The following is a 19829-nucleotide window of genomic DNA, read 5'->3' on the forward strand; positions in this document are numbered from 1 at the left end:
GTGCGTGTGTGTGAGCATGTGTGTGTGTGTGTATGCATGTGTGTGTACGCCTGGAAGAAACAGAGACAGAGAGGATAAAGCGTGTACCCCCAGGATTCCTGTACACAGTGATTCTGTGTTTGTGAACAGGCTTCTGGAGGGAACCTGTGAAGCTGGGCTGGGTGAGTCCGCAGAGTTGCTGGTTTGGCGGGGCGGGTGAAAGAGACCCCTGTGAGGATGGAAGTGGACACTTGTCATGGACTGAGCAGGGACTATCCAGGCCCCAAACACACTTGGCCCATCTCCCATCAGGGTCCCCCTATGTTCTACACGGGGTGGCCTCCCACTGGCCGGAAGAGACTGTCCATCCTCTGACCCCTGACTGCATCGCCCTGCCCACCTAGCAACAAGTTTCACCCAGGGGAAGCAAAAAGTTGTGGCACTTTGACATTTACTAACTAAATAAATACCTGCTGGAATTAACTCCGCCCACCCCACCCAGGAGCCAGGGCCTGAGTTCCCCGAAGCTCAGGTTTCTCTCCTCCTCCTGTTGCTCCTTGTCCTCTCTCTCTCTCCTTCTTCCTCCAAAGAAATCACAGTTTGGAATTAGGGGCAGGGGTGGAGATGGGAGATTCTGTTTTTCAAGTGCCTTTGTTTGGGGAGAAAGTAGGGTGTTGGGTCCAAACATCACTGCAAGAGAAACCCAAGTTCCTAGACACCATACATCTATGTACACACACTTGCATTCTCTCTTGCCCTTTAAATTCCCCCCACCCCCAAAGAGGAGTAGGGGAAAGATTTGTGCTGCTGGGGCTCTGGGGACTGCAGTCCCCAGGGCGTCTGGGAGTGATTAGCTTACAGATTTCAGGTAGCTCCAGCCACACGTGCAACCCACATGACACCCCTAATTCCAGATCCTCAGCTCTCCTTCTCCAAACAAACAGCAGCGACGTTTGCAGAGGAAAGAAAATGCCTTTCTTAGGAGACCTACAGAGGAAAGCCAGGTCATAATTGTCTGCTCTGCTATGGACAAGCTCCCTGCCCGGCAGCCACACTGAGGCTCATCCGTGAAAAGGCTGTGCCTTGAGCTTAGAAATGCAAGCAAGAAAACCAGGAAGAGAAAAATATTTATTATCCTTGTATATTTGGGTAGCAAAGTTCAGGGGGGGTTAGAGGCTTCTGATCTGTTAATAATGATTTCAGTTTGTGGTTTGATTGTTTTCTCAGAACCTGTAAATCCAGGCCTGAAATGTATAAAGATTGCAATCTAAAAGTTTTACATCCATCACTCCAAAAATTCTCCAAAGGCATGTCTCCAACACCCTTTCCTAAGTCAGAGGGTAGGAAATTTAAGAGAGGATTCCAGAACAAGAATAGACTTCCTTGAAAGTGACACAGACAGATGTCTAGGGGACATGTTTTGACACACATAAAGATATCTCACCCAGGAAACCAAGGTGTCCTGCCATGGCCCGAGCTGGAATCTACCATTAGACATTCATTGCTGTGGCTATATTTTGGTCCTTCATTCTCTAAATGAAGGTTTATTCGGCAGAGTCTTTATGGCATACAGACCGAAGATCCAAAGAGGATTACGCTGTGTACTTGTCCTCAAGGAGATCCTAGTTTAATGGTTCACATATCCACACAAAGGACAAATGAGAACACCAAGAGACAGGAACAAGATATTATTAAAACAGAGATAAGAGCAAATATCCATTCCTGGGAAGACATCAAGTCTTCACCGAGGGGTTAGTATGTAGCCTGGATCTCTATCTCCTATTAAAGTCTGGCTACCTCTGAGACTAAGAATATGCTAAGTGTACATTCACTAAGTGTCATTCACTCCATACTCTGAATAAGGCTCACATTTTCCCAAAGACAGCAGTAGATGAGGGCAGCTTTCATCTGAGAGAGATACCCTTCCCTGAAAAGGCAGAGGCGTGCTGCCAGAAAGGGCTGGAAGGAAGGCTCCCCTTCCCTGAGAAGAGAAACTCATGAAGATAACGAATAAGCCGATACATCAACCCAGGAAGGCTGGGTCAGTTCAACACACGAGTCACTGAGAAACAGCCAAACAACATGGACGAGACTTGAGGAGTCAGGACCACTCTCAAGAATCAGCAAGTGAAGACACATGAACAATCCTTTCTAAGGAAATTCCTAGGAAGTATTGTTTGGATTTGTTTCAGAATCAAAAGAGAATCTAGGGACTTGCCTAGAGGGCCAGTGGTCGAGACTTCACCCGCCAGGGCAGGGGCTGTGGGTTCAACCCCTGGTTGGGGAGCTAAGATCTGCATGTGCGTGCTTGTTCAATCATGTGACTCTTTGCAACTCCACTGACTGTATAGCCCTCCAGGCTCCTCTGTCCACAGAACCTTCCAAGCAAGAATGCTGGAGTGGGTTGCTATTTCCTCCCCCAGGGAATCTTCCCGACCCAGGAATCAAACCCGAGTCTCTTGCACCTCCTGCCTTGGCAAGCCACCACCTGGGAAGCCCCAGATCCTACACGCCGTGCAGCCAATAAAAAAACCAAAACAAAACATAAAAAAAAACCCAGAAGCAATACTGTAACAAATTCAATAAAGACTTTAAAAATGGTCAACATAAAAAAAAAAAATCTTTTTTAAAAAAGAGAGAGAATCTAGTCTTTCCTCTGAACCCATTCTTAAGCCTCAGAAGCAACCTCGCCATCACTTCCTGGTTTGTTTGACTGAAAATCAAAGTGCCCTTTGCAGGAGTGGGCCAGGGCCACCTGAGAACAAAGGGAGATGCAGGCGACAGTTCATGTCACCCTCTGCCTAACCCGTCTGGTCCTCTTGACTGATACCAGCCTGAGACTTGGCTGCTGTGGTTCTCAGGCCTCACAGGGCTGAGGGAATGAGCTTGGAGACAGATCCCACCCCCCACACATATTGCTCTGAAACCCTGCTTTCCCCAGACCTCAGTTCCTGGAGGGGAGTCAGAATCAAGAGAGCCTCCTCGGTGCCAGGAAAATAGAAAGCAATTAGTGACTTTTGCTTTAGGCAGAATCTAAAGGGGAAAAAGAAAACTTGGAGCCTCACTGAACTCCACCTCCCTGGGCCTCTCCGGAACCACAACATTCAGCCCACTCAGCGTTTGGCCCATGCCACCCTCTCCTCCCCCAGAAGATTTCTCTGCTCCTGGAAAATCATCTGGAAATTGTCATCACCACTGTGCTGGCTGGCAGATGTCCCCCAAAGAGAGAGTGAAGTGTACCACACACTACAAGGCATTTCTGGGCTTGGACCAAGAAAGTGGGTGGGGTGGGGGTGGCCCAGGCGCAGAAGACCACAGCATTGGTGGGGACAGGAGCTGGAGGTGGGCTCTGCGGGAAGAGACGGGAGCTCGGGACACTTCTCCCTTCTCCCTTGTCTTCCCCTCGGCACATGGATGGAGCAGCAAGGAGGGGACTCAGTTCCCTGTGCCCCATGTGTTCTTTCAGGACAAGAAGAAGGGAATCCAGGGCAGAGGCTGAGAGAGAAGGTCTCAGAAGGTAGCGAACCCAGAGGGCAAAGCAGCAGGGAATGGATAGAATTGAGAGGCTGATCCTGATGGAAGCCAGAACAAGAGACGCTAACAGCCAGGGTCTCAGTCTTGTCCCCTTTGGACGATCAGGCACACAGTAGGAACTTCAAGCCACATCTGCTGAACTGATGGATGCGGGTAGCTGAAGATGGTTAAAGGTGGGCTGGCTGGGACTGAGATGACAGGTGGGAGGACAGGGAATGAAGGGTGACGGAGGGGACAGGCTGTCCCCCACCCCATGCTGTGCGTCCTGCCCCCAGAACTGCGCCCCACCTGCTGTAGGCCTGGAGACAACACTCAGGTCTGTGGACCTCATCCCTGCACAGCCTCCCAGAATCACCCACACCTCAGCCACATGTGGAACGAGCAGCACCTGGTCAGCTGCCCAGGACCCCTTACGCGTGTAGTACGGCTGGGTGGGGGTGCGTGCAAAGTCGCTTCTGTCGTGTTCGACTCTGTGTGACCCCGTGGACCGTAGCCCACCAGGCTCCTCTGCCCATGGGATGCTCCAGGCAAGGACACTGGAGTGGGGTGCCATTTCCTCCTCCATTAGTACAGTTGAGGTTCAGACAAAAGCTGGGTTCAGGGCTTCCTCACAGGCCAGGCCTCTGGGGGCAGCAAGGCTGGGCAGGAGAGCAGACCCTGGAGGCAGAGGTTGAATGCCAGTGTAGAGCATCTGAGCCAAGCCCACCCGCCCAGCCTCCCTCTCCTCTCGGAGCCAGAATCTTCCCGCGATCAGACCCCACTTTTCTTCTAGCTCCTGAGGACAAACTGCCGGGCAGGGGATGCCTCCTCCACTCCCAGAAAGTGAGCATGTAAGGAAAAGGCCCCTTCAGGTAGGGCTTTCTGAGTCTACTGGTCCCTTTTGAAGAATAGTAAGTACCTCGATGTTCGCATCTCTAGCGAGCCTGCCCCTAAGTTATCCGGGAAACTGCTGTATGTCGCTGCCTTGCATGTGGATGTGGAAGGGGATGAGGCCAAAAAGACAGCCCTCTTCTGCCAACGAAGCCGACAGCTTTGTGAGCTTTAGGGGCACCAGCAGGAAACTAGTTTCTGCAACCACTCCTGCCTTGTCCAGGCCGTCGGGCCTTCTCTCATGTTTCCTCCGACCTGGAACTTTGGGGAGCAGCAGGTTCCAGCCCGAGGACTCACTGTGACAGAAACAACCTGCACTTGCCCATTATATGTAAACACATGTTGTCCTAAAGACAGAGTCACTGACACCGTGAGATTTTTCTGGGTCTCAATAATGTAAAGGAGGGGCAGACACACAAAAAAGAAAGAAAACAACAAAAACAAAAAGAAAACCTGTTCCTCTCATCTAAGGCAGGTCAAATTTCACATTCATTAAAAAAAAGTGGGGGGGGATTTAAGAGTTTATTTATTCCTTTTACATGAGTGAGAGGGCCTTGGGAGAAAAATGTCGTAGAGAGAAGTAGGGGGGAAAGAATGAAAGTGCTTTCTCAAAATGCCTCATCTGCCTATTGGAAGCTGGGAAAGAGAGGACAGAGAGACAGCCCTTGCCTCTCCCTTGAACCAAACCCCCAGAGGCAATGTGGTCATAACGCTGCCGGCCTCCTCTGCCTGCTTGCAGACAGCGCGCGAACCAAGAAATTAATCTGAAATAAACAGTGACAAGGCAGGAAGCCGAGAGCATCTCCGGGTTCCCTGTGGCCCCCACTTGACGACACCCCGGGGCTGTTCAAGCAGGGGGCTCTCGGTCCGCCCACCCTCTGCAGTTTTCGCGACGTCACAGCGCCCACCGAGAACTGCCAGCGTCAAGATGTCACTCCAGGATAATCCGAAAGCTGGGGACTGACTTCATGGCTTTGGCCTTCCCGGGGCCCTGGGGTGGAAGGCGCTCCGGCAGCCGCCTGAGCTAGACCAGAGGGCTGGCGACCCAGCTTGATCATCTGCCAGAGAGCCCGGCTCACGCCACTCTGCATCAGCATCGCATCAGAGGAAGCCTGGGCCCCCTCGAACCTACAGGTTCCAGAAACCAGGGCGATGTGATGTGCCCCGGGCATCCGGTCCTGCTGAGATAGAAAAGGATTGCGAGAAAGACACAAGATCATTTGTCTTAAATTCTGGCAGTCACCTTCAGAATTGTGTAATAATACCATTTCGCCCTTTTCCTAGGTTGGATGGAGATAGCCCCCCTCCCCTTGCCCCATTCATGCAGATCTGAACTAATCTGATGTCCCAGCTACTACGAGGACATCTCGGAGGGAGCAGCTGGGTAGAGGCCCTGCAGAGTGAGATGAAGCCCTCATTCTAGAGCTCCAGTTCCCTTTGGGAAATTGTTCAAAACTCCTAAGAATCTCAGCTGTTTTCTGTCAGTTCTCTCCCCGGAACTAAAGACACCTTAAACTGAAAGGGGACCCCGGGGGAGGCAGGTGGGACTCTGTGACCTACAGGGGAAATGCTTGGAGTGAAGGGAGCGCCCTGACCCCTGCGGAGTCCAGGGCAAAGGAGGAACCGCTTCCTCCAGCGGTGGTTTTATTTGTATTTTTAAATCAGCAAGGCAAAAGCACTTTCAGCTGAAAATGCCCGAGAGATTTTTTTTTTAAGAGGGAAATTATGGAGGGACGAACACACACACACAGTCCTACGAAGTTTCCCGTGGGCCATCCTAGAGAAGCCTGGAAGGAATCCACACAATGCCCTTCTCCCTGGTACCTTGACTAAAAACAGATATTTTCGAAAAAGGAAGGTTAAAAAAAGCGAGCTAGCACACTCCCTTTGGAAGCAAAGTCCCTCTGGGGCCGCGGCCCGGACGTCCCCACTGCCAGCTCTCCCCTCCTCTCCCCCTCGGACTCTCAGCCAGCCCCGGACTAGCCAGCTCGCCCAGTCTGTCTCGCTTTGGCTCGGTCCCCGCGCCCCCGGGGCGCCGAGCGCGTTTGCAGCCGCCGCTGCCCCCAGGGCGGGTCGCGTCACCCGGAGCAGGGGGACGGGTTCCTCCCTTCCCGCGACACTTCCCGTTCACCGCACCCCGCTTTCTTTGGGAAAAGGGGGGGACTGAAAAGCCCCCTTCTCGGCCTGCAGTTTTAGGGGCTCCGGGATGCTCCAATCTTGGCGACACAGATCGGATCACCTCCCCGAGCAGGGCGCCCGTTTGGGGAGAAACGCACAGCGACTAACACACAAGCGCGGGCGTTTTGGGACGTGCGGCCGGTAGCTCTGGAGGCCTGCGAGGTGCAAAGGTCACTTTCTCTGGCCGGCCCACAGATATTCATTGCGCCCCGACGAAACCGTCTGGGACTTCCCTTTTCCCTCCTGCTGGGGCCGCGCAGCCCGGCGCTTGTCCTGAGACAAGCTTACCTGCGGCTCCTTTGCAAAGAGAACTGGTGTCCCTCGCGAACTGGGGAGACCGGCAAGCCGGCTTGGGCCCCAGTGAAACAGTGCTAAAAACGAGAATCCGCAGGCCGCCCAGGGAGGGCGCCAGGGCCTGAGGGTCCCGCCAGGGGCTGGGCTCTTTCACCTCAAGGGAACCCGGCCAGGGATGTTGGCGGAGGGCAGGGGCATCCCTCGTCCCCGGCACTTCTGCAGAAAACACTGCCCTGGGCAGAGAGACGCGGGAGAAGCTGCCGCTCGCATCCCCACCAGTTAGTTTTATTTTCCCCCCACCCAGGACCTGCCTGCCTGCAGAAAACGGTTTGGACTCCACTTTGGCCAAGGAATTTTAGAGAGGGAGGTCGCGGTCCTTAGTCCCCACTCCCCCACCGCGCAGGCAAAAGGTAGCCCCCTCCGTCCACACGGCCCACCCCCACCGGAGACAGAGCCCCCCCTCCCCGCGCCCAGGCGCACGGAATGCGCTCCACGCCAGCTACGCTGGGCTCCTGCCTGGCTCCCGCGTAGACGCGGAGGGGGAACGGCCGCCCGGGCTGGGGAAATTGAGCCCGGCGCCGGCCACGGACGCCGAGAGAGCGGGAGGTGGGGCGTATCCCAGACCTCGGTTTCCCGAGGGATCCGCTCGCACCGGGAGTGTCGGCTCCCGGCCGCAGACCTCGCGGCGTTGCCTCCCTCGCGGGCGGGACCCGAATGCGCGCCTCGTATTGGGGGCAGTGCGGCCCAGCGCTCGCCCCTTCTGCTCCGTCTGCGCCCCCCGGTCTCCTTCAGCCCCCCACCCCCACCCCCAGGCAGAGCGCTCTAGCTCAAACTGGATCGACAGCCTCAGTTTCTCCATCTGCAACCGGAATATTGTGAACGGGTTTCTTTCCCTCGGGTTCCCTCTGACTCAGGGGCTCTGGTGGGGGCTGCGAGCCTTCTTCCTTGGGCAGCTCAGAAAGGTCAGCCTGCGAGCCGGAGAGAGTCACCCCCCCACCCCCAGCGAACCAAGTCCCCGCATGGAGGCGCGTGGGGTGGGGGGTGGGCACCCACCGGAGCCTCCTGCAGAGATGCGAAACCGCCCTCCCCACTAACTGATCCATGATGCCCACGCGCCAGAATCGGCCTGGTCCTGGCACTCCGAGACGCTTGGCACCTTGGAGCTGGGGGTCCTTGCGGTCTCAGTGTTCCCATTCTGGGCAGAACAGAAACGTCAGGCATCTCAAATGCCTGACTATAGAAGACACATCTCCCAGTTCTCCTCGCTGGGCTGCCCAGAGGTGGACCTGCATGGGAGGACATATCGGATAGGAATTCCTGCGGAGAGAAATCTCTGCAGCGGGGCAGCCTTGACTGAGTGAAACACACCACCCCCTACCACCACTATCTCAGTTTCCCTGCAGTTTCTGAGAGTTAAGACAGTTTCTGGGCTTTTGGCGCCCTCTCTGGATGCAGCTAAAAATTGCAGCCCGTTTTTAAAACCGTTTATCCTAAGCTTTCAAAAAGATACAAAAATATTGGTATGGAACAAACAGAAGGGGATACAGATCTATAGCTTACAATTTTAAATTCTATGCATTACATAACTCCTGTTACATTATCACATTAAAATATATATTTAAATGTACGTATTTATCTTGACAAATATTTAGTGAAATATTACCCAAAAAAAGTCACAGTCGTCTTCACTGCCTTCATGCCAGTAAACATGGCAATTACAATACAATGCAATTAAATACAGACGGCCCGGCCAAAGCTTCTACCCAAAGTTCTGGTCTCTGAGTCCCCTCTTGGGTCAGGTGTCTTGAGATTGTACTAACAACTCCCCCCTCCCTAGGACCCAGATATCAGTCCCGACTAAGCGGGACTTTTTCTCCTAAGAAAGGACTGAGTTGTTCTTATACTTTCCCAGCGTATTCACGCGGCCAGGAATACAAGGCTGTTGTACCTTGTCTCTTAAAGGGGTAAACAAGCTATAGAGTACCAGACATGTCCACTTGTAAGTTACATTCGTTTAAAAAGTAAATACTGTTTCACAGTTTCGTAACTGGCTACCTTCTGAAGAGTTCCATTTCCTGTAACAAATGTCCAGTTCTTCAGAAGAAATGGAAATGTCAGGGGAAAAAAAAAATTCTCCAAGGAAAACATTCTTTGAAATCTTGTACTAGTGTCCGCAGTTTGCAAATTAGAAATAAGAAGTCTTTGCTATGAAGAGGGATGATTCACCGTAACAATAATTTAATTCGGAGGCGAACACTGGCGAGAGCCAGAAGGAGAAGGGGGCAGGTATTTAGAAGTGAGTTTTCCGCCGTTGTGTTGTGCGTTTGTGATTCTCAACACACTGAACCTGCAGGCGACTAAGATTTTTCTTCCCTCTCAAAACACAAAGCCAGCTAAGCAGTTCGTGTAAACACAAAAGTTGTGCTCAAATCACACTTGAAACACATCAGCGACACCCCCACAGCCCTGACCAGGACTTCCGAATGTCTGCAAGTCAGAGGATCCGACTAAAGTCAGGACCACAGGCGCTTCGCCTCTCCAGGTGTTTTTGTAGGGGGTGGGGGGGAAGGTGAAAGCAGGCAAGAAGCAGGACTCCACCAAAATGGAGTGTTTTGTCTGCGGTGGAACCCATTTGTTTTGGCTTTTTCAAACCCAGTGACGGGCCTCGGCCTCCAGGCCCAGCACAACCACGTTCGCCAAGTTCGGTTTCTGAAAGCCAGAGCAGTAAGCGAACTCTCTCCACGGGTAACTCTGCTCAAGTTCTGATTCGGCCAGAAGTGAAAGGCAGAACCTCGGGACGGTCGCCCTGTCACTGAGCCGCGCGGCGGGGTGCGGGCTGGGGGGACAGGGGGGCTGGAGAAGAACTAAGTCAGAGTTCAAGGTCTGAGAGGCGCGGGCCGGCTCCCGCGACTGCGCGGGGCTCCGGCGTCGCCGCGGCCGCCGGCGCGCGCGGGGCACTTCGCTGTGGTTTTTCATTGATTCTCTTTGCACCGAGCGCAGCCGAGTCCCGACCAGCCGCACGGGCCCCGGCGAACCAGAGCATGTTCGTCTATTTATACGGATTATTACAGAGGAACGGCGGACGTTGAGTCACCAAAACATTTGCTTCAAAAGACAATTTCTAAGCACTTTCGGAGGAGGCAGGCTCCAGGCGCGGAAACTGGGCTAGGAGTTAAGGAAGGAGCAGGAACGATAGCTTTTCGAATACTGCAAACCCAGTTAAGTCCCCGGGACCGCGGAGAAAACTGAACAGAAATGCTTGTGGGTGGGGACAAATCCTAGTCCACACACACACACACACACACACACAGATTCGCGCAGAGACGGCACCGAATTCTGATATTAAGAGAGGACGGCAAACTTACACACTTGGAAGTCCCGGGTCCCCCGCCTTCCCCGGTGCACCCCCCCCAAACCCCCGCGGGACCAGAGGCTGCGATCGCCTCCCCGCTCCTCCCCTCTCCTCTCGTCACCCTGCCCAGCGCCACAGTCCTCCCCCCCCCCAAAAAATCGGGCCCAATCAGCTGCCTGCCAACCCCTCAAATGCCGCGCTGTGATTGGCCCTTGTATTTATTAAAGAGCCGCTGGACTGGGAGTTGGAGAGCGCAGAGCGGAGATTGAAACTGACCTGGAACTTCAGTGGCGCCGAGACTTGCCAGTTTCACTCCAGGAACTTTTCTTTGCCGGAGGGAGGAGAGAAGGGGTGCAATCGCCCCCGCTTTCTGCTCTCTCTTCCCCTCCTCCTCCTCCTCTCCAGTTCGCCTTCCCCCACTTGGAGCGGGCAGCTGCGGGCTGGCCCCCGCGCGCCTTCCTAAACGCTCGTCCCTGCGGCCGAGTGACGCGCCAGGCTCCCCGGGAGCTGCTCGCCCCGCGCCCGGGCCGCCGAGGGGAGAGGAGCCCGCGCCTCGAGTGCCCGAGCCGCCGCGGCTTCTCGCCTTTCCCGGCCACCCGCCCCCTGCCCCGGGCCTGCGTATGAATCTCCTGGACCCCTTCATGAAGATGACCGACGAGCAGGAGAAGGGCCTGTCCGCCGCCCCTAGCCCCACCATGTCCGAGGACTCGGCGGGCTCGCCCTGCCCTTCGGGCTCCGGCTCCGACACCGAGAACACGCGGCCCCAGGAGAACACGTTCCCCAAGGGCGAGCCGGACCTGAAGAAGGAGAGCGAGGAGGACAAGTTCCCCGTGTGCATCCGCGAGGCCGTCAGCCAGGTGCTCAAGGGCTACGACTGGACGCTGGTGCCCATGCCGGTGCGCGTCAACGGCTCGAGCAAGAACAAGCCGCACGTCAAGCGGCCCATGAACGCCTTCATGGTGTGGGCGCAGGCGGCGCGCAGGAAGCTGGCCGACCAGTACCCGCACCTGCACAACGCCGAGCTCAGCAAGACGCTGGGCAAGCTCTGGAGGTAGGGCGGGCGGGCGCGGCGGGGTGGGCTCCGCGGCGGCGGGGGGCGCTGGCCCGGACGGTCTCTCCGCGCCCCGCCTCCCCGCAGGAGGGGGTCGCCGGTCCCTCCGCGGGCTTGGGGCGGGGGCGGGGGGGCGAGAGGCGGGGAGGGTTGGCGGAGTGGGGTGCGGGGACGAGGTGTCACTTGGCTGAGAGTTTGACCGAGTTCTTGGATTGCTCTTGGGGAAATGGGGGAGGGGTAGGTGGGGCGGGGTGGGGGGGCAGGTCGCAGAGGAGGGGAGGACACTCGCAGGGGACGCGGTGGGACCGGCTGCCAGCCTCATCTCCTGCCGCCCACTGTGAAGGCCAATCCCAAGTGGGGGCTGCGGTGGCAATAGAAGTGCGCCGCCCCCTCCCTCGACCTGCGCTCGCCCTTCGCCCACCGGGATGGTATGCGGGGGGGACGGGGGGTGGCAAACCAAGGCCTGAGGGTCCCCTGGCAGGAAGCGGACGGGGTGGGGGATGGGGTTGGAAGCTGCTGGAAATAGGTGGGTGCCCTGTGTGTGTTAGCGGGCGGGGGCGGGGTGGGGTTCGGCAGGAGCAGCTTCTTGCAGATTAAGTGGTTTTTTAGAAAATGTTCAGAGGGTGTTGCGGACGGAAGCGGGGCGGGTAAATATCCAGTAGCAAAGGCCCGGAGAGCGGGAGCTATTTTCATCCGCAGGGTTTCCAAAATAGAAGAGAAGGGGAGAGGGCGGGGCGGGGAGGGACCGCTCAGGTCGCACCAAGAGGACGAAGTTTTGCGGTTCTTGTTTTTTCAAAGAAAAGCGGTGAGCTGCAGTCTCGGCTGGCAGGCAGGGAGGCGAGGGTCACTGTTAGGATGCCGCGGGGTGGGGGTCGCCTCCGGGTCTCGCCGACCTGCTAGCTCAGCCCCCCCCCCTCTTTCTCCCCGCGCCGCCCCCAGACTGCTGAACGAGAGCGAGAAGCGGCCGTTCGTGGAGGAGGCGGAGCGGCTGCGCGTGCAGCACAAGAAGGATCACCCGGATTACAAGTACCAGCCGCGCCGGAGGAAGTCGGTGAAGAACGGCCAGGCGGAGGCCGAGGAGGCCCCGGAGCAGACGCACATCTCGCCCAACGCCATCTTCAAGGCGCTGCAGGCCGACTCGCCGCACTCCTCCTCCGGCATGAGTGAGGTGCACTCCCCCGGCGAGCACTCGGGTGAGCCTCCCCCCGCCCCCGGGCCGAGCCGCCAGACCCCCACCCAGGAAGCCCGCCCCCGCCCCCCAGACACCGGGAGGCTCTGCTTAGGGACCAGGCGCTCCCCGAGGAGGGAGACAAACTAAGCCCTGCGCCCATTCGCCCAATTCTCCTCCCCTCCCTGCCCAGGACCCCAGGGCCCCACGAAGTCCCTGGACACACACAACACACCCCCTAATCCTTGCATCCTAACAGATTAATTTTTATTGCAAGGCAAAATGCCTTTACAGCTTTACCGGCCTTCTCCCCTTTTTCTCTTTGCTCCCCCGCCCCAAAAGCACACACAGGGCTTTTCTACAAGTAGCAATGTGGTCTTCCGGACCCTCCGGGGCCTTGGACCCTCCCCTGATAAAAGGGGGCTGCCGAGTGTGTACCGGCGGGTTAATCATTCTACGCCTTATCTCGGGCGCAGCGCGCCTACCTCGCGGATGCGGGGAGGGAGGGTGGGTAGGTGCGCCCCCCACCCCCACCCCGGGACCAGAGCCTCCGCGCAGCCGTGGTTGATGGCCCTGTGCTTCCTCTTTCTCCGCCCCGCAGGGCAATCCCAGGGTCCACCGACGCCCCCCACTACCCCCAAAACTGACGTGCAGCCAGGCAAGGCCGACCTGAAGCGGGAGGGGCGCCCCCTGCCAGAGGGGGGCAGGCAGCCCCCCATCGACTTCCGCGATGTGGACATCGGCGAGCTGAGCAGCGACGTCATCTCCAACATGGAGACCTTCGACGTCCACGAGTTCGACCAGTACCTGCCGCCCAACGGGCACCCGGGGGTGCCGGCCACGCACGGCCAGGTCAGCTACACGGGCAGCTACGGCGTGAGCAGCACGGCGGCCAGCCCGGCGGGCGCGGGCCACGTGTGGATGTCCAAGCAGCAGGCGCCGCCGCCGCCGCCGCAGCCGGCCCCGCCGCCCCCGCCGCAGCCGGCCCCGCCGCAGGCGGCCCCGCAGCCGCCGCCGCCGCCGCAGGCCGCCCCGCCGCCGCCCGCCGCGCCCCAGGCGCCCCCGCAGCCGCCGCCGCCGCCGCCGCCGGCGCACGCGCTGGGCGCGCTGGGCAGCGAGCCGGGCCCCGCGCAGCGAACGCACATCAAGACGGAGCAGCTGAGCCCGAGCCACTACAGCGAGGCGCAGCAGCACTCGCCGCAGCAGGTCGCCTACAGCCCCTTCAGCCTCCCGCACTACGGCCCCGCCTACCCGCCCATCACGCGCGCGCAGTACGACTACAGCGACCCCCAGAACTCGGGCGCCTACTACAGCCACGCGGCGGGCCAGGGCTCCGGCCTCTACTCCACCTTCAGCTACATGAGCCCGGCGCAGCGGCCCATGTACACGCCCATCGCCGACACCTCGGGGGTGCCCTCCATCCCGCAGACCCACAGCCCGCAGCACTGGGAACAGCCGGTGTACACACAGCTCACCAGACCCTGAGAAGAGCTCGCCCGGGGCGGGGGCCGCGAGGCTGGCCGTGATGATCGCAGAAAGAACCGAAGAAACAAACGCGCGACCCTTTGGACATTTTTTTTTCCCTTCTCTCTCTCTCTCTCTCTCTTTTTTTTTTTTTTTAAAGACACGTTAACGCTGAAGGCGACTCGGACGCAGATCCCAAGACACTAAACGTTGAGCTATCCAGACGCATCACCGCCTTGTCGTTAGACCGGTGGCCAGCTCACTCTTGGCTAGAATGGACCGGCGGAACCGACGCCGGAACTGGACTGGAAACCTTCAAAGCGAGCGTGGAGGACGATGGAGATTCTCTCGTGTGACCAACTTGCTCAGTTCTCTCTGCCTGTTTGGACTTCGTAATTATTTTTTAGCAGTAATTAAAGAAAAAGAAAGTCCTCTGTGAGGAATATTCTCTATTTTAAATATTTTTTAGTATGTACTGTGTATGATTCATTACCATTTTGAGGGGATTTATACATATTTTTAGATAAAAAGAATTAAATGCTCTTATTTTTCCAACAGCTAAAACTAGTTTGAACAGCGTGCCCTAGCTTTTCTTGCAGCCAGAGTATTTTTGTACAGATTTGCTTTCTCTTACAAACAAACAAAGGAACGAAAAAACAGCAAAAAAAAAAAAAAAGAAAAAAAGAAAGGATGTGTGTTATATTAACCTGCAGAAGCCGCAGATTTGTGTTACTGGGCAGTTTGGGGAGGGTGAGCTTTGCTTAACTCCTCAGGCTTTCCAATTCAAGGAGAAGTTGCCTTAGAAAGAAAAATCAAGGCCTTATTTTGCAAAGACAGAAGTAAACAATAGTCTAGAGACTATTGCGTGAGCATCTGGTAAGCTTTATCATATATATGTTTTTTAAGCAGGAAAAAAAAAAGCCACCTTAAAGCCTTAAAACCATGCTGCTGGAAAATTCTTGCCCCCTCTTTGAGTGCATTTCTTCCTGTATTTGCTTGTTCGCCACAATCTTAAGCAGCAGAAGGCAAGCAAAGGAGACGAAGTCTGTCTGGGGACTGCTTCAGCAGCCAATAAGTGCCCCAGCACACTGCCCCCAGGTCGCCTGCCCCGGCCCCATGTGGAATACAGATGCTAGAATCCTCTCACTAACACTATCACCTGTGCCTCTCTGAACACCAGCAGTTAACCTTCAAGACATTCCACGTGCTAAAATTATTTATTTCGTAAGGAGAGGTTTTAATGAAAAACAACAGCAAAAAAAATCTCCCTCTTTTTTTTTATTTTTTAAATTTACCTTCTTTAAAATAGGTTATTGCAGCCGTCCTCAAAGGGTATGGTCATCTGTTGTTAAATTATGTCCTTAACTGTAACCAGTTTTTTTTTTATTTATCTCTTTAATCTTTTTTTTTATTAAAAGTTTCTTTGGATTCCTTGTCCTAGATTTGTAGAAATGCCTTTTTTGTCCTTTTTTTTTTCCTTTCCTCTTTGTTGTTTTGTTGAAAACAAACTGGAAACGTGTTTCTCTTTTTGTACACATGAGAGTTTGCAGATGTAGTGTATCACTGAGTCATTCGCAGTGTTTTCTGCCACAGATCTCGGGGCTGTCTAAACTGCGTCTGTGTGTGTGCTGACACCAACAATACAAACGTGTGTCATCAGCGTCCCCTGCATGTCTCTTGGAGAGAGAGAGGATCAGGGGAGGAGGCTCAGCCCACTGACAAATCTTAATTCCTAATTACTTCTGTGGCTGGAGAGTTTGAGGATTGCTTTTTAAAAAAGACAGCAAACTTTTTTTTTTATTTAAAAAAAGATATATTAACAGTTTTAGAAGTCAGTAGAATAAAATCTTAAAGCACTCTTATAATATGGCATCTTTCCATTTCTGTATAAAAGCAGATCTTTTTTTAAAAAAAATATTTCTGTAACTTAAGAAACCTGGCATTTAAATCATATTTTGTCTTTAGGTAAGGTTTGGTTTGTGTTTGTGTTTTGTTTGTTCCGCTTGTCCCCCCACCCAAACCTTTTGTTTTCTCTGTGAAACTTACCTTTCCTTTTTCTCTTCCTTCCTTTTTTTTTTTTTGTATATTATTGTTTACAATAAATATACATTGCATTAAAAAGAAAATGGCCTGTGGACTTATTCATTTGGTTGTCCTGTTAAAAGGATGATTTGAAGAATTGGGGCACCAAAGAAATGGTGGCATCCTGTTCATTGTAATGTTTGGGGGGGGGTATGTATACTTTTAGAAGTCCTAAAAATCTGCTAAAGACTGTGTCCCCAAAAATCAAAGCAGAAAAATCTTGAAAAGTGTCACCCTACAAGGTCACCTAGGACTTCCCAGGTGGCTCAGTGGTAAAGAATCCACCTTCCAAAAAAAAAAGAATCCACCTTCCAATATAGGAAACATATTGGCTGAAGACATGGGAAAGATGGGGTTCCCTGGATTGGAAAGATCCCTTGGAAAATGACAACCCACCCCAGTGCTCTTGCCTGGGAAATCCCATGGGCAGAGGAGACAGGCAGGCTATAGCCCATGGGGTTGCAAAAGAGTCAGACACGACTTAGCGAATAAACAACCACCTTAGGTCACGTAAGTTTAAGATTTAAAAGTTGAGTCGCTCAGTCGTGTCCGACTCTTTGCGACCCCATGGATTATAGACTACCAGGCTCCTCCGTCCATGGGATTTTCCAGGCAAGAGTACTGGAGTGGGCTGCATAGAAAATCGCGTATCAGTCGTTTGCCCTCCTGGCAAAACGTTGGTTGTGGTTTTAACACCCTCATGGCTTCAGAGCAAACGCTGCTTCCTTGCAGAAGTCAGAGGGGGAGTATTAACCCTGAAGTCAGTGGCTTGTGAGAAAACAATGCCAAAGGAGGTGACTTGCTTGTCTGAATTCAATAGTGCAAACCCCCTGTGATTATGAACACAGCGAAGAAACAGGGTGTCCATTCAAAAGGCAAAAGAAGCCAAGATAAAACTGTCCGAAGGAGACCAGGGGAAACTGTCTCCTTCAGTCTCCGGCTGTATCTGTTGGCACAACGAAATGAGATTCCCTTCTTTCTCTGTTCCCTCCAGTTTAACTCCTTCTGAGAAGACGCAAAGCCATCGTAGAAGTAATAAGACCTAATCCTGTTTTCCTTGGCCTCCGTTACATGGGAGTTTCCAAGATCAGAGAAACGTTCAGGTCATTTTTCATTAAACAGATGAAATCACTCCTTCCCTCCCACCCCCACACGGAGACACTCCCCCACCCCTCCCCCCTCCCCCCTCCAGCACACAGCCCAGCTGATTGGGGAAGTGACTCTGAGCAGGCAAGTCTGCCTTCTCATCTCAAACTGGGTTTGCTTCTGGGCTGGTATCTCTTGACACTCTTCACCAGCGTTCAGAATTGGGGATAACCTCACATTGTCTGCTTTTGCTTACTGGAGTCCTGGCTTGCGTACTGAGCGAGGATCGTGACAACCAGGAAAATGGTAGTTATCAAATCGAGGCAACATAATACTCTCCTCCTTTGCAAATACCTTCAACAAACACTGATCCTTGTTTGTGCCAGAGCGTCATCACGTTCGCTCGGGCCCAGCTTCTCTCCTCTGCGGGCACAAAAATCTCTATTTTCCCCTTGCCAACACTCACGGAATCTCTCCAAAAGTCTCTGTGGTGTTCATTAGTTCCCGTGCACCCAGACGTGCCCTAATCCTGTTGTCAATTAAAATCAACACCTTCCACCCCATCTCGACCACCTCTTTTCCCCAAACTTCCCCAAACTTCCCTTATTTGTCAGATTGGGGCTTCTCTAATGGCTAAGATGGTAAAAGAATCTGCCTGTAAGGCAGGAGACCCGGGTTCAGTCCCTGGGTTGGGAAGATCCCCTGGAGGAAGGCATGGCAACCCACTCCAGTATTCTTGCCTGGAGAATCCCATGGACAGAGGAGGCTGGTGGGGTCGCAAAGAGGCAGACACCGCTGAGTGACTAACACCTTCATACTTTCTCCCTCCTAGAAATGTGCTCATCTGTATGTGACCTTCAGCAGACCTCCTCAGAGCCAGATATTCTGTTGGGACATCGATACCCCAGGTGGACCAAGCGCAGGTGGCTTACTGCCTCGTGCCTCAGTTTCCCTTTTTGTTAAGAATGTTTCTAATCCCTCCCTTGTGAATCGGGGCTGTTTTTAGAGTGGTTGTTAGCCTGGGAGCCTCCTGAGACTTGATTGTCTCAGAATGAACCAGTCTGTACAGGATTCCTACTGCCTTAGAAGAGGGGAAGGGCAGAAGGGTTTTCAGAAATCCCCAAGCAGGTCTGATACCCAGCAAATACAGCAGATGCTGGCCTGCAGAGAATTCTTCTAAATCGCCTCACCCCCATCCTCCAGACAGAGTCAGAACCCCAGATCACCAGATCACAGAATAGGTTAAAGGAATTTTTATTCTAAAGCCAGAAATGCAGAGCTTATCACCTTGACAACAAGAACTTGATTGGAAAGTAACAGAGTCCTCCAGATCAGAAAAAAGGCTCCTGTGTAGACCCAGAGTTATTTGTTTATTTGTACTCAAAATCTCTCTCAACTCTTTTAACAAAAAGAGATTTTTTTTAGCAAAATGGGATAAACAAGAGATTTTGAAAAAACTCATTTTGAATCATTCTTTTGCACTGTTACTAAAGTGGAACTTACGGGTTAGTTTCAGCTGTGTGTTTACTTTCTCACCTCACTGCCATCCCATCCCCTTCTTCCCTTGATTTCCAAAGTGAACATTTTTGAGGCACCCCAGTGGCACTTTTTAAATTAAATTAACTGATGAACAATTGCTGTAACCAGAGGCGGGCTTCCTACTATACTAAAGAAACTTAAACCTCAGGGCTCATCACTTGCACAGGCTCCTTTGAAGGCCCTATACTTAAACTTGTATTTTTAAAGTTTATATTCTTTTTTTTTTTTTCTGGTCTCACTCCTTGGCATATTGGGATCCTTGTTCCTAGACTAGGGATTGAACTCTTTGCCCCTACAGCGGAAGCACAGAGTTTTAACCACTGAACCACCAGGGAAGTCCCTATAGTCTTTTCTTAAAGAGCTCTCCCCTCAAAAAAAAAAAAAAAAACTGTAAAAGCTTAAGGCCTTATAAAAACTAGGTCTGCCTGTAACTAAAGCTGTTGACAGTAAACCGTGACATCGAAGGCTACAAAAAAGAGGCTTTTCTTTCTGTTCTTGGCAGCACCTGATACACAGTAGGTGCTTAATAAAATACCAGCCTTTAATCCTATCCATAAACTGATGGCAATATCACAGAACTTGTTATTGGGAATCTCTACCCTAACATCCTGGGGCTTCCCTGGTGGCTCAGTGGTAAAGAATCTGCCTGCAATGCAGGAGACATAGGTTCAATCCCTGGGTCGGGAAGATCTGCTGAAGAAGGGCATGGCAACGCACTCCAGTATTCTTGCCTGGAGAATCCCATGGACAGAGGAGCCTGGAGGGCTGCAGACTATGGGGCTGTCAAGAGTCAGACACGACTGAGCGTACATACTGAACGTAATCCAGTTACCGTAATTTCATGCTGCCGTATTCCACTTTAGGGAGATTTATACTCCTCATTCTTCCCATAAACATTTTTGGAGCATCTCCTGGAGGGCTATGATTTAAAAAAATGCAACTGACTAGGCCAGTTGGGAGGTGACTGTAGCCGTCGGGGGAGAGATGAAGGACGCCTCGTCTAGGATGGCAGAAGGTCAAGGTATAGATAGGTGATAGATTTGGGAAGGATTTTGGTGAGAACTTCCTGAACTCTTCCCCCCCGCCCCTTGATCTCCATCCATTTTTCAGTGGTGTGAAATTTACTCTGACACAGTTTGCATAGAGGTGACCCACTCTATCTTAGCCATCCCCTCCTGCCCACCAAGAATAACCCTGTATTCATCTCTCTACTGGATGAAACACAGATTCAT

General features: G+C 53.3%; 1 protein-coding gene and 1 long non-coding RNA gene across 2 annotated transcripts in view; one reads left to right on the forward strand and one right to left on the reverse strand.

The window, feature by feature from the left end:
• The window catches only part of LOC122430874, a 35538-nt gene extending 25245 nt beyond the window's left edge, over positions 1–10293 (reverse strand). Inside the window, exon 1 of the long non-coding RNA XR_006266402.1 lies at positions 10221–10293. This is a non-coding gene — a long non-coding RNA (uncharacterized LOC122430874). The remainder of the gene's footprint in view (positions 1–10220) is intronic.
• A 138-nt stretch (positions 10294–10431) lies between these two features.
• On the forward strand, positions 10432–16016 carry SOX9 (SRY-box transcription factor 9). Its single transcript, XM_043451713.1, has 3 exons — positions 10432–11258; positions 12198–12451; positions 13028–16016. The coding sequence occupies exons 1-3, from the start codon at positions 10828–10830 to the stop codon at positions 13909–13911; spliced, it is 1569 nt and encodes a 522-aa protein (XP_043307648.1). The 5' UTR covers positions 10432–10827; the 3' UTR covers positions 13912–16016.
• Positions 16017–19829: the final 3813 nt, after the last annotated feature.

Source organism: Cervus canadensis, chromosome 1 (assembly GCF_019320065.1).
Source record: "Cervus canadensis isolate Bull #8, Minnesota chromosome 1, ASM1932006v1, whole genome shotgun sequence".
In the NCBI taxonomy this organism is placed as follows: Eukaryota; Metazoa; Chordata; class Mammalia; order Artiodactyla; family Cervidae; genus Cervus; species Cervus canadensis.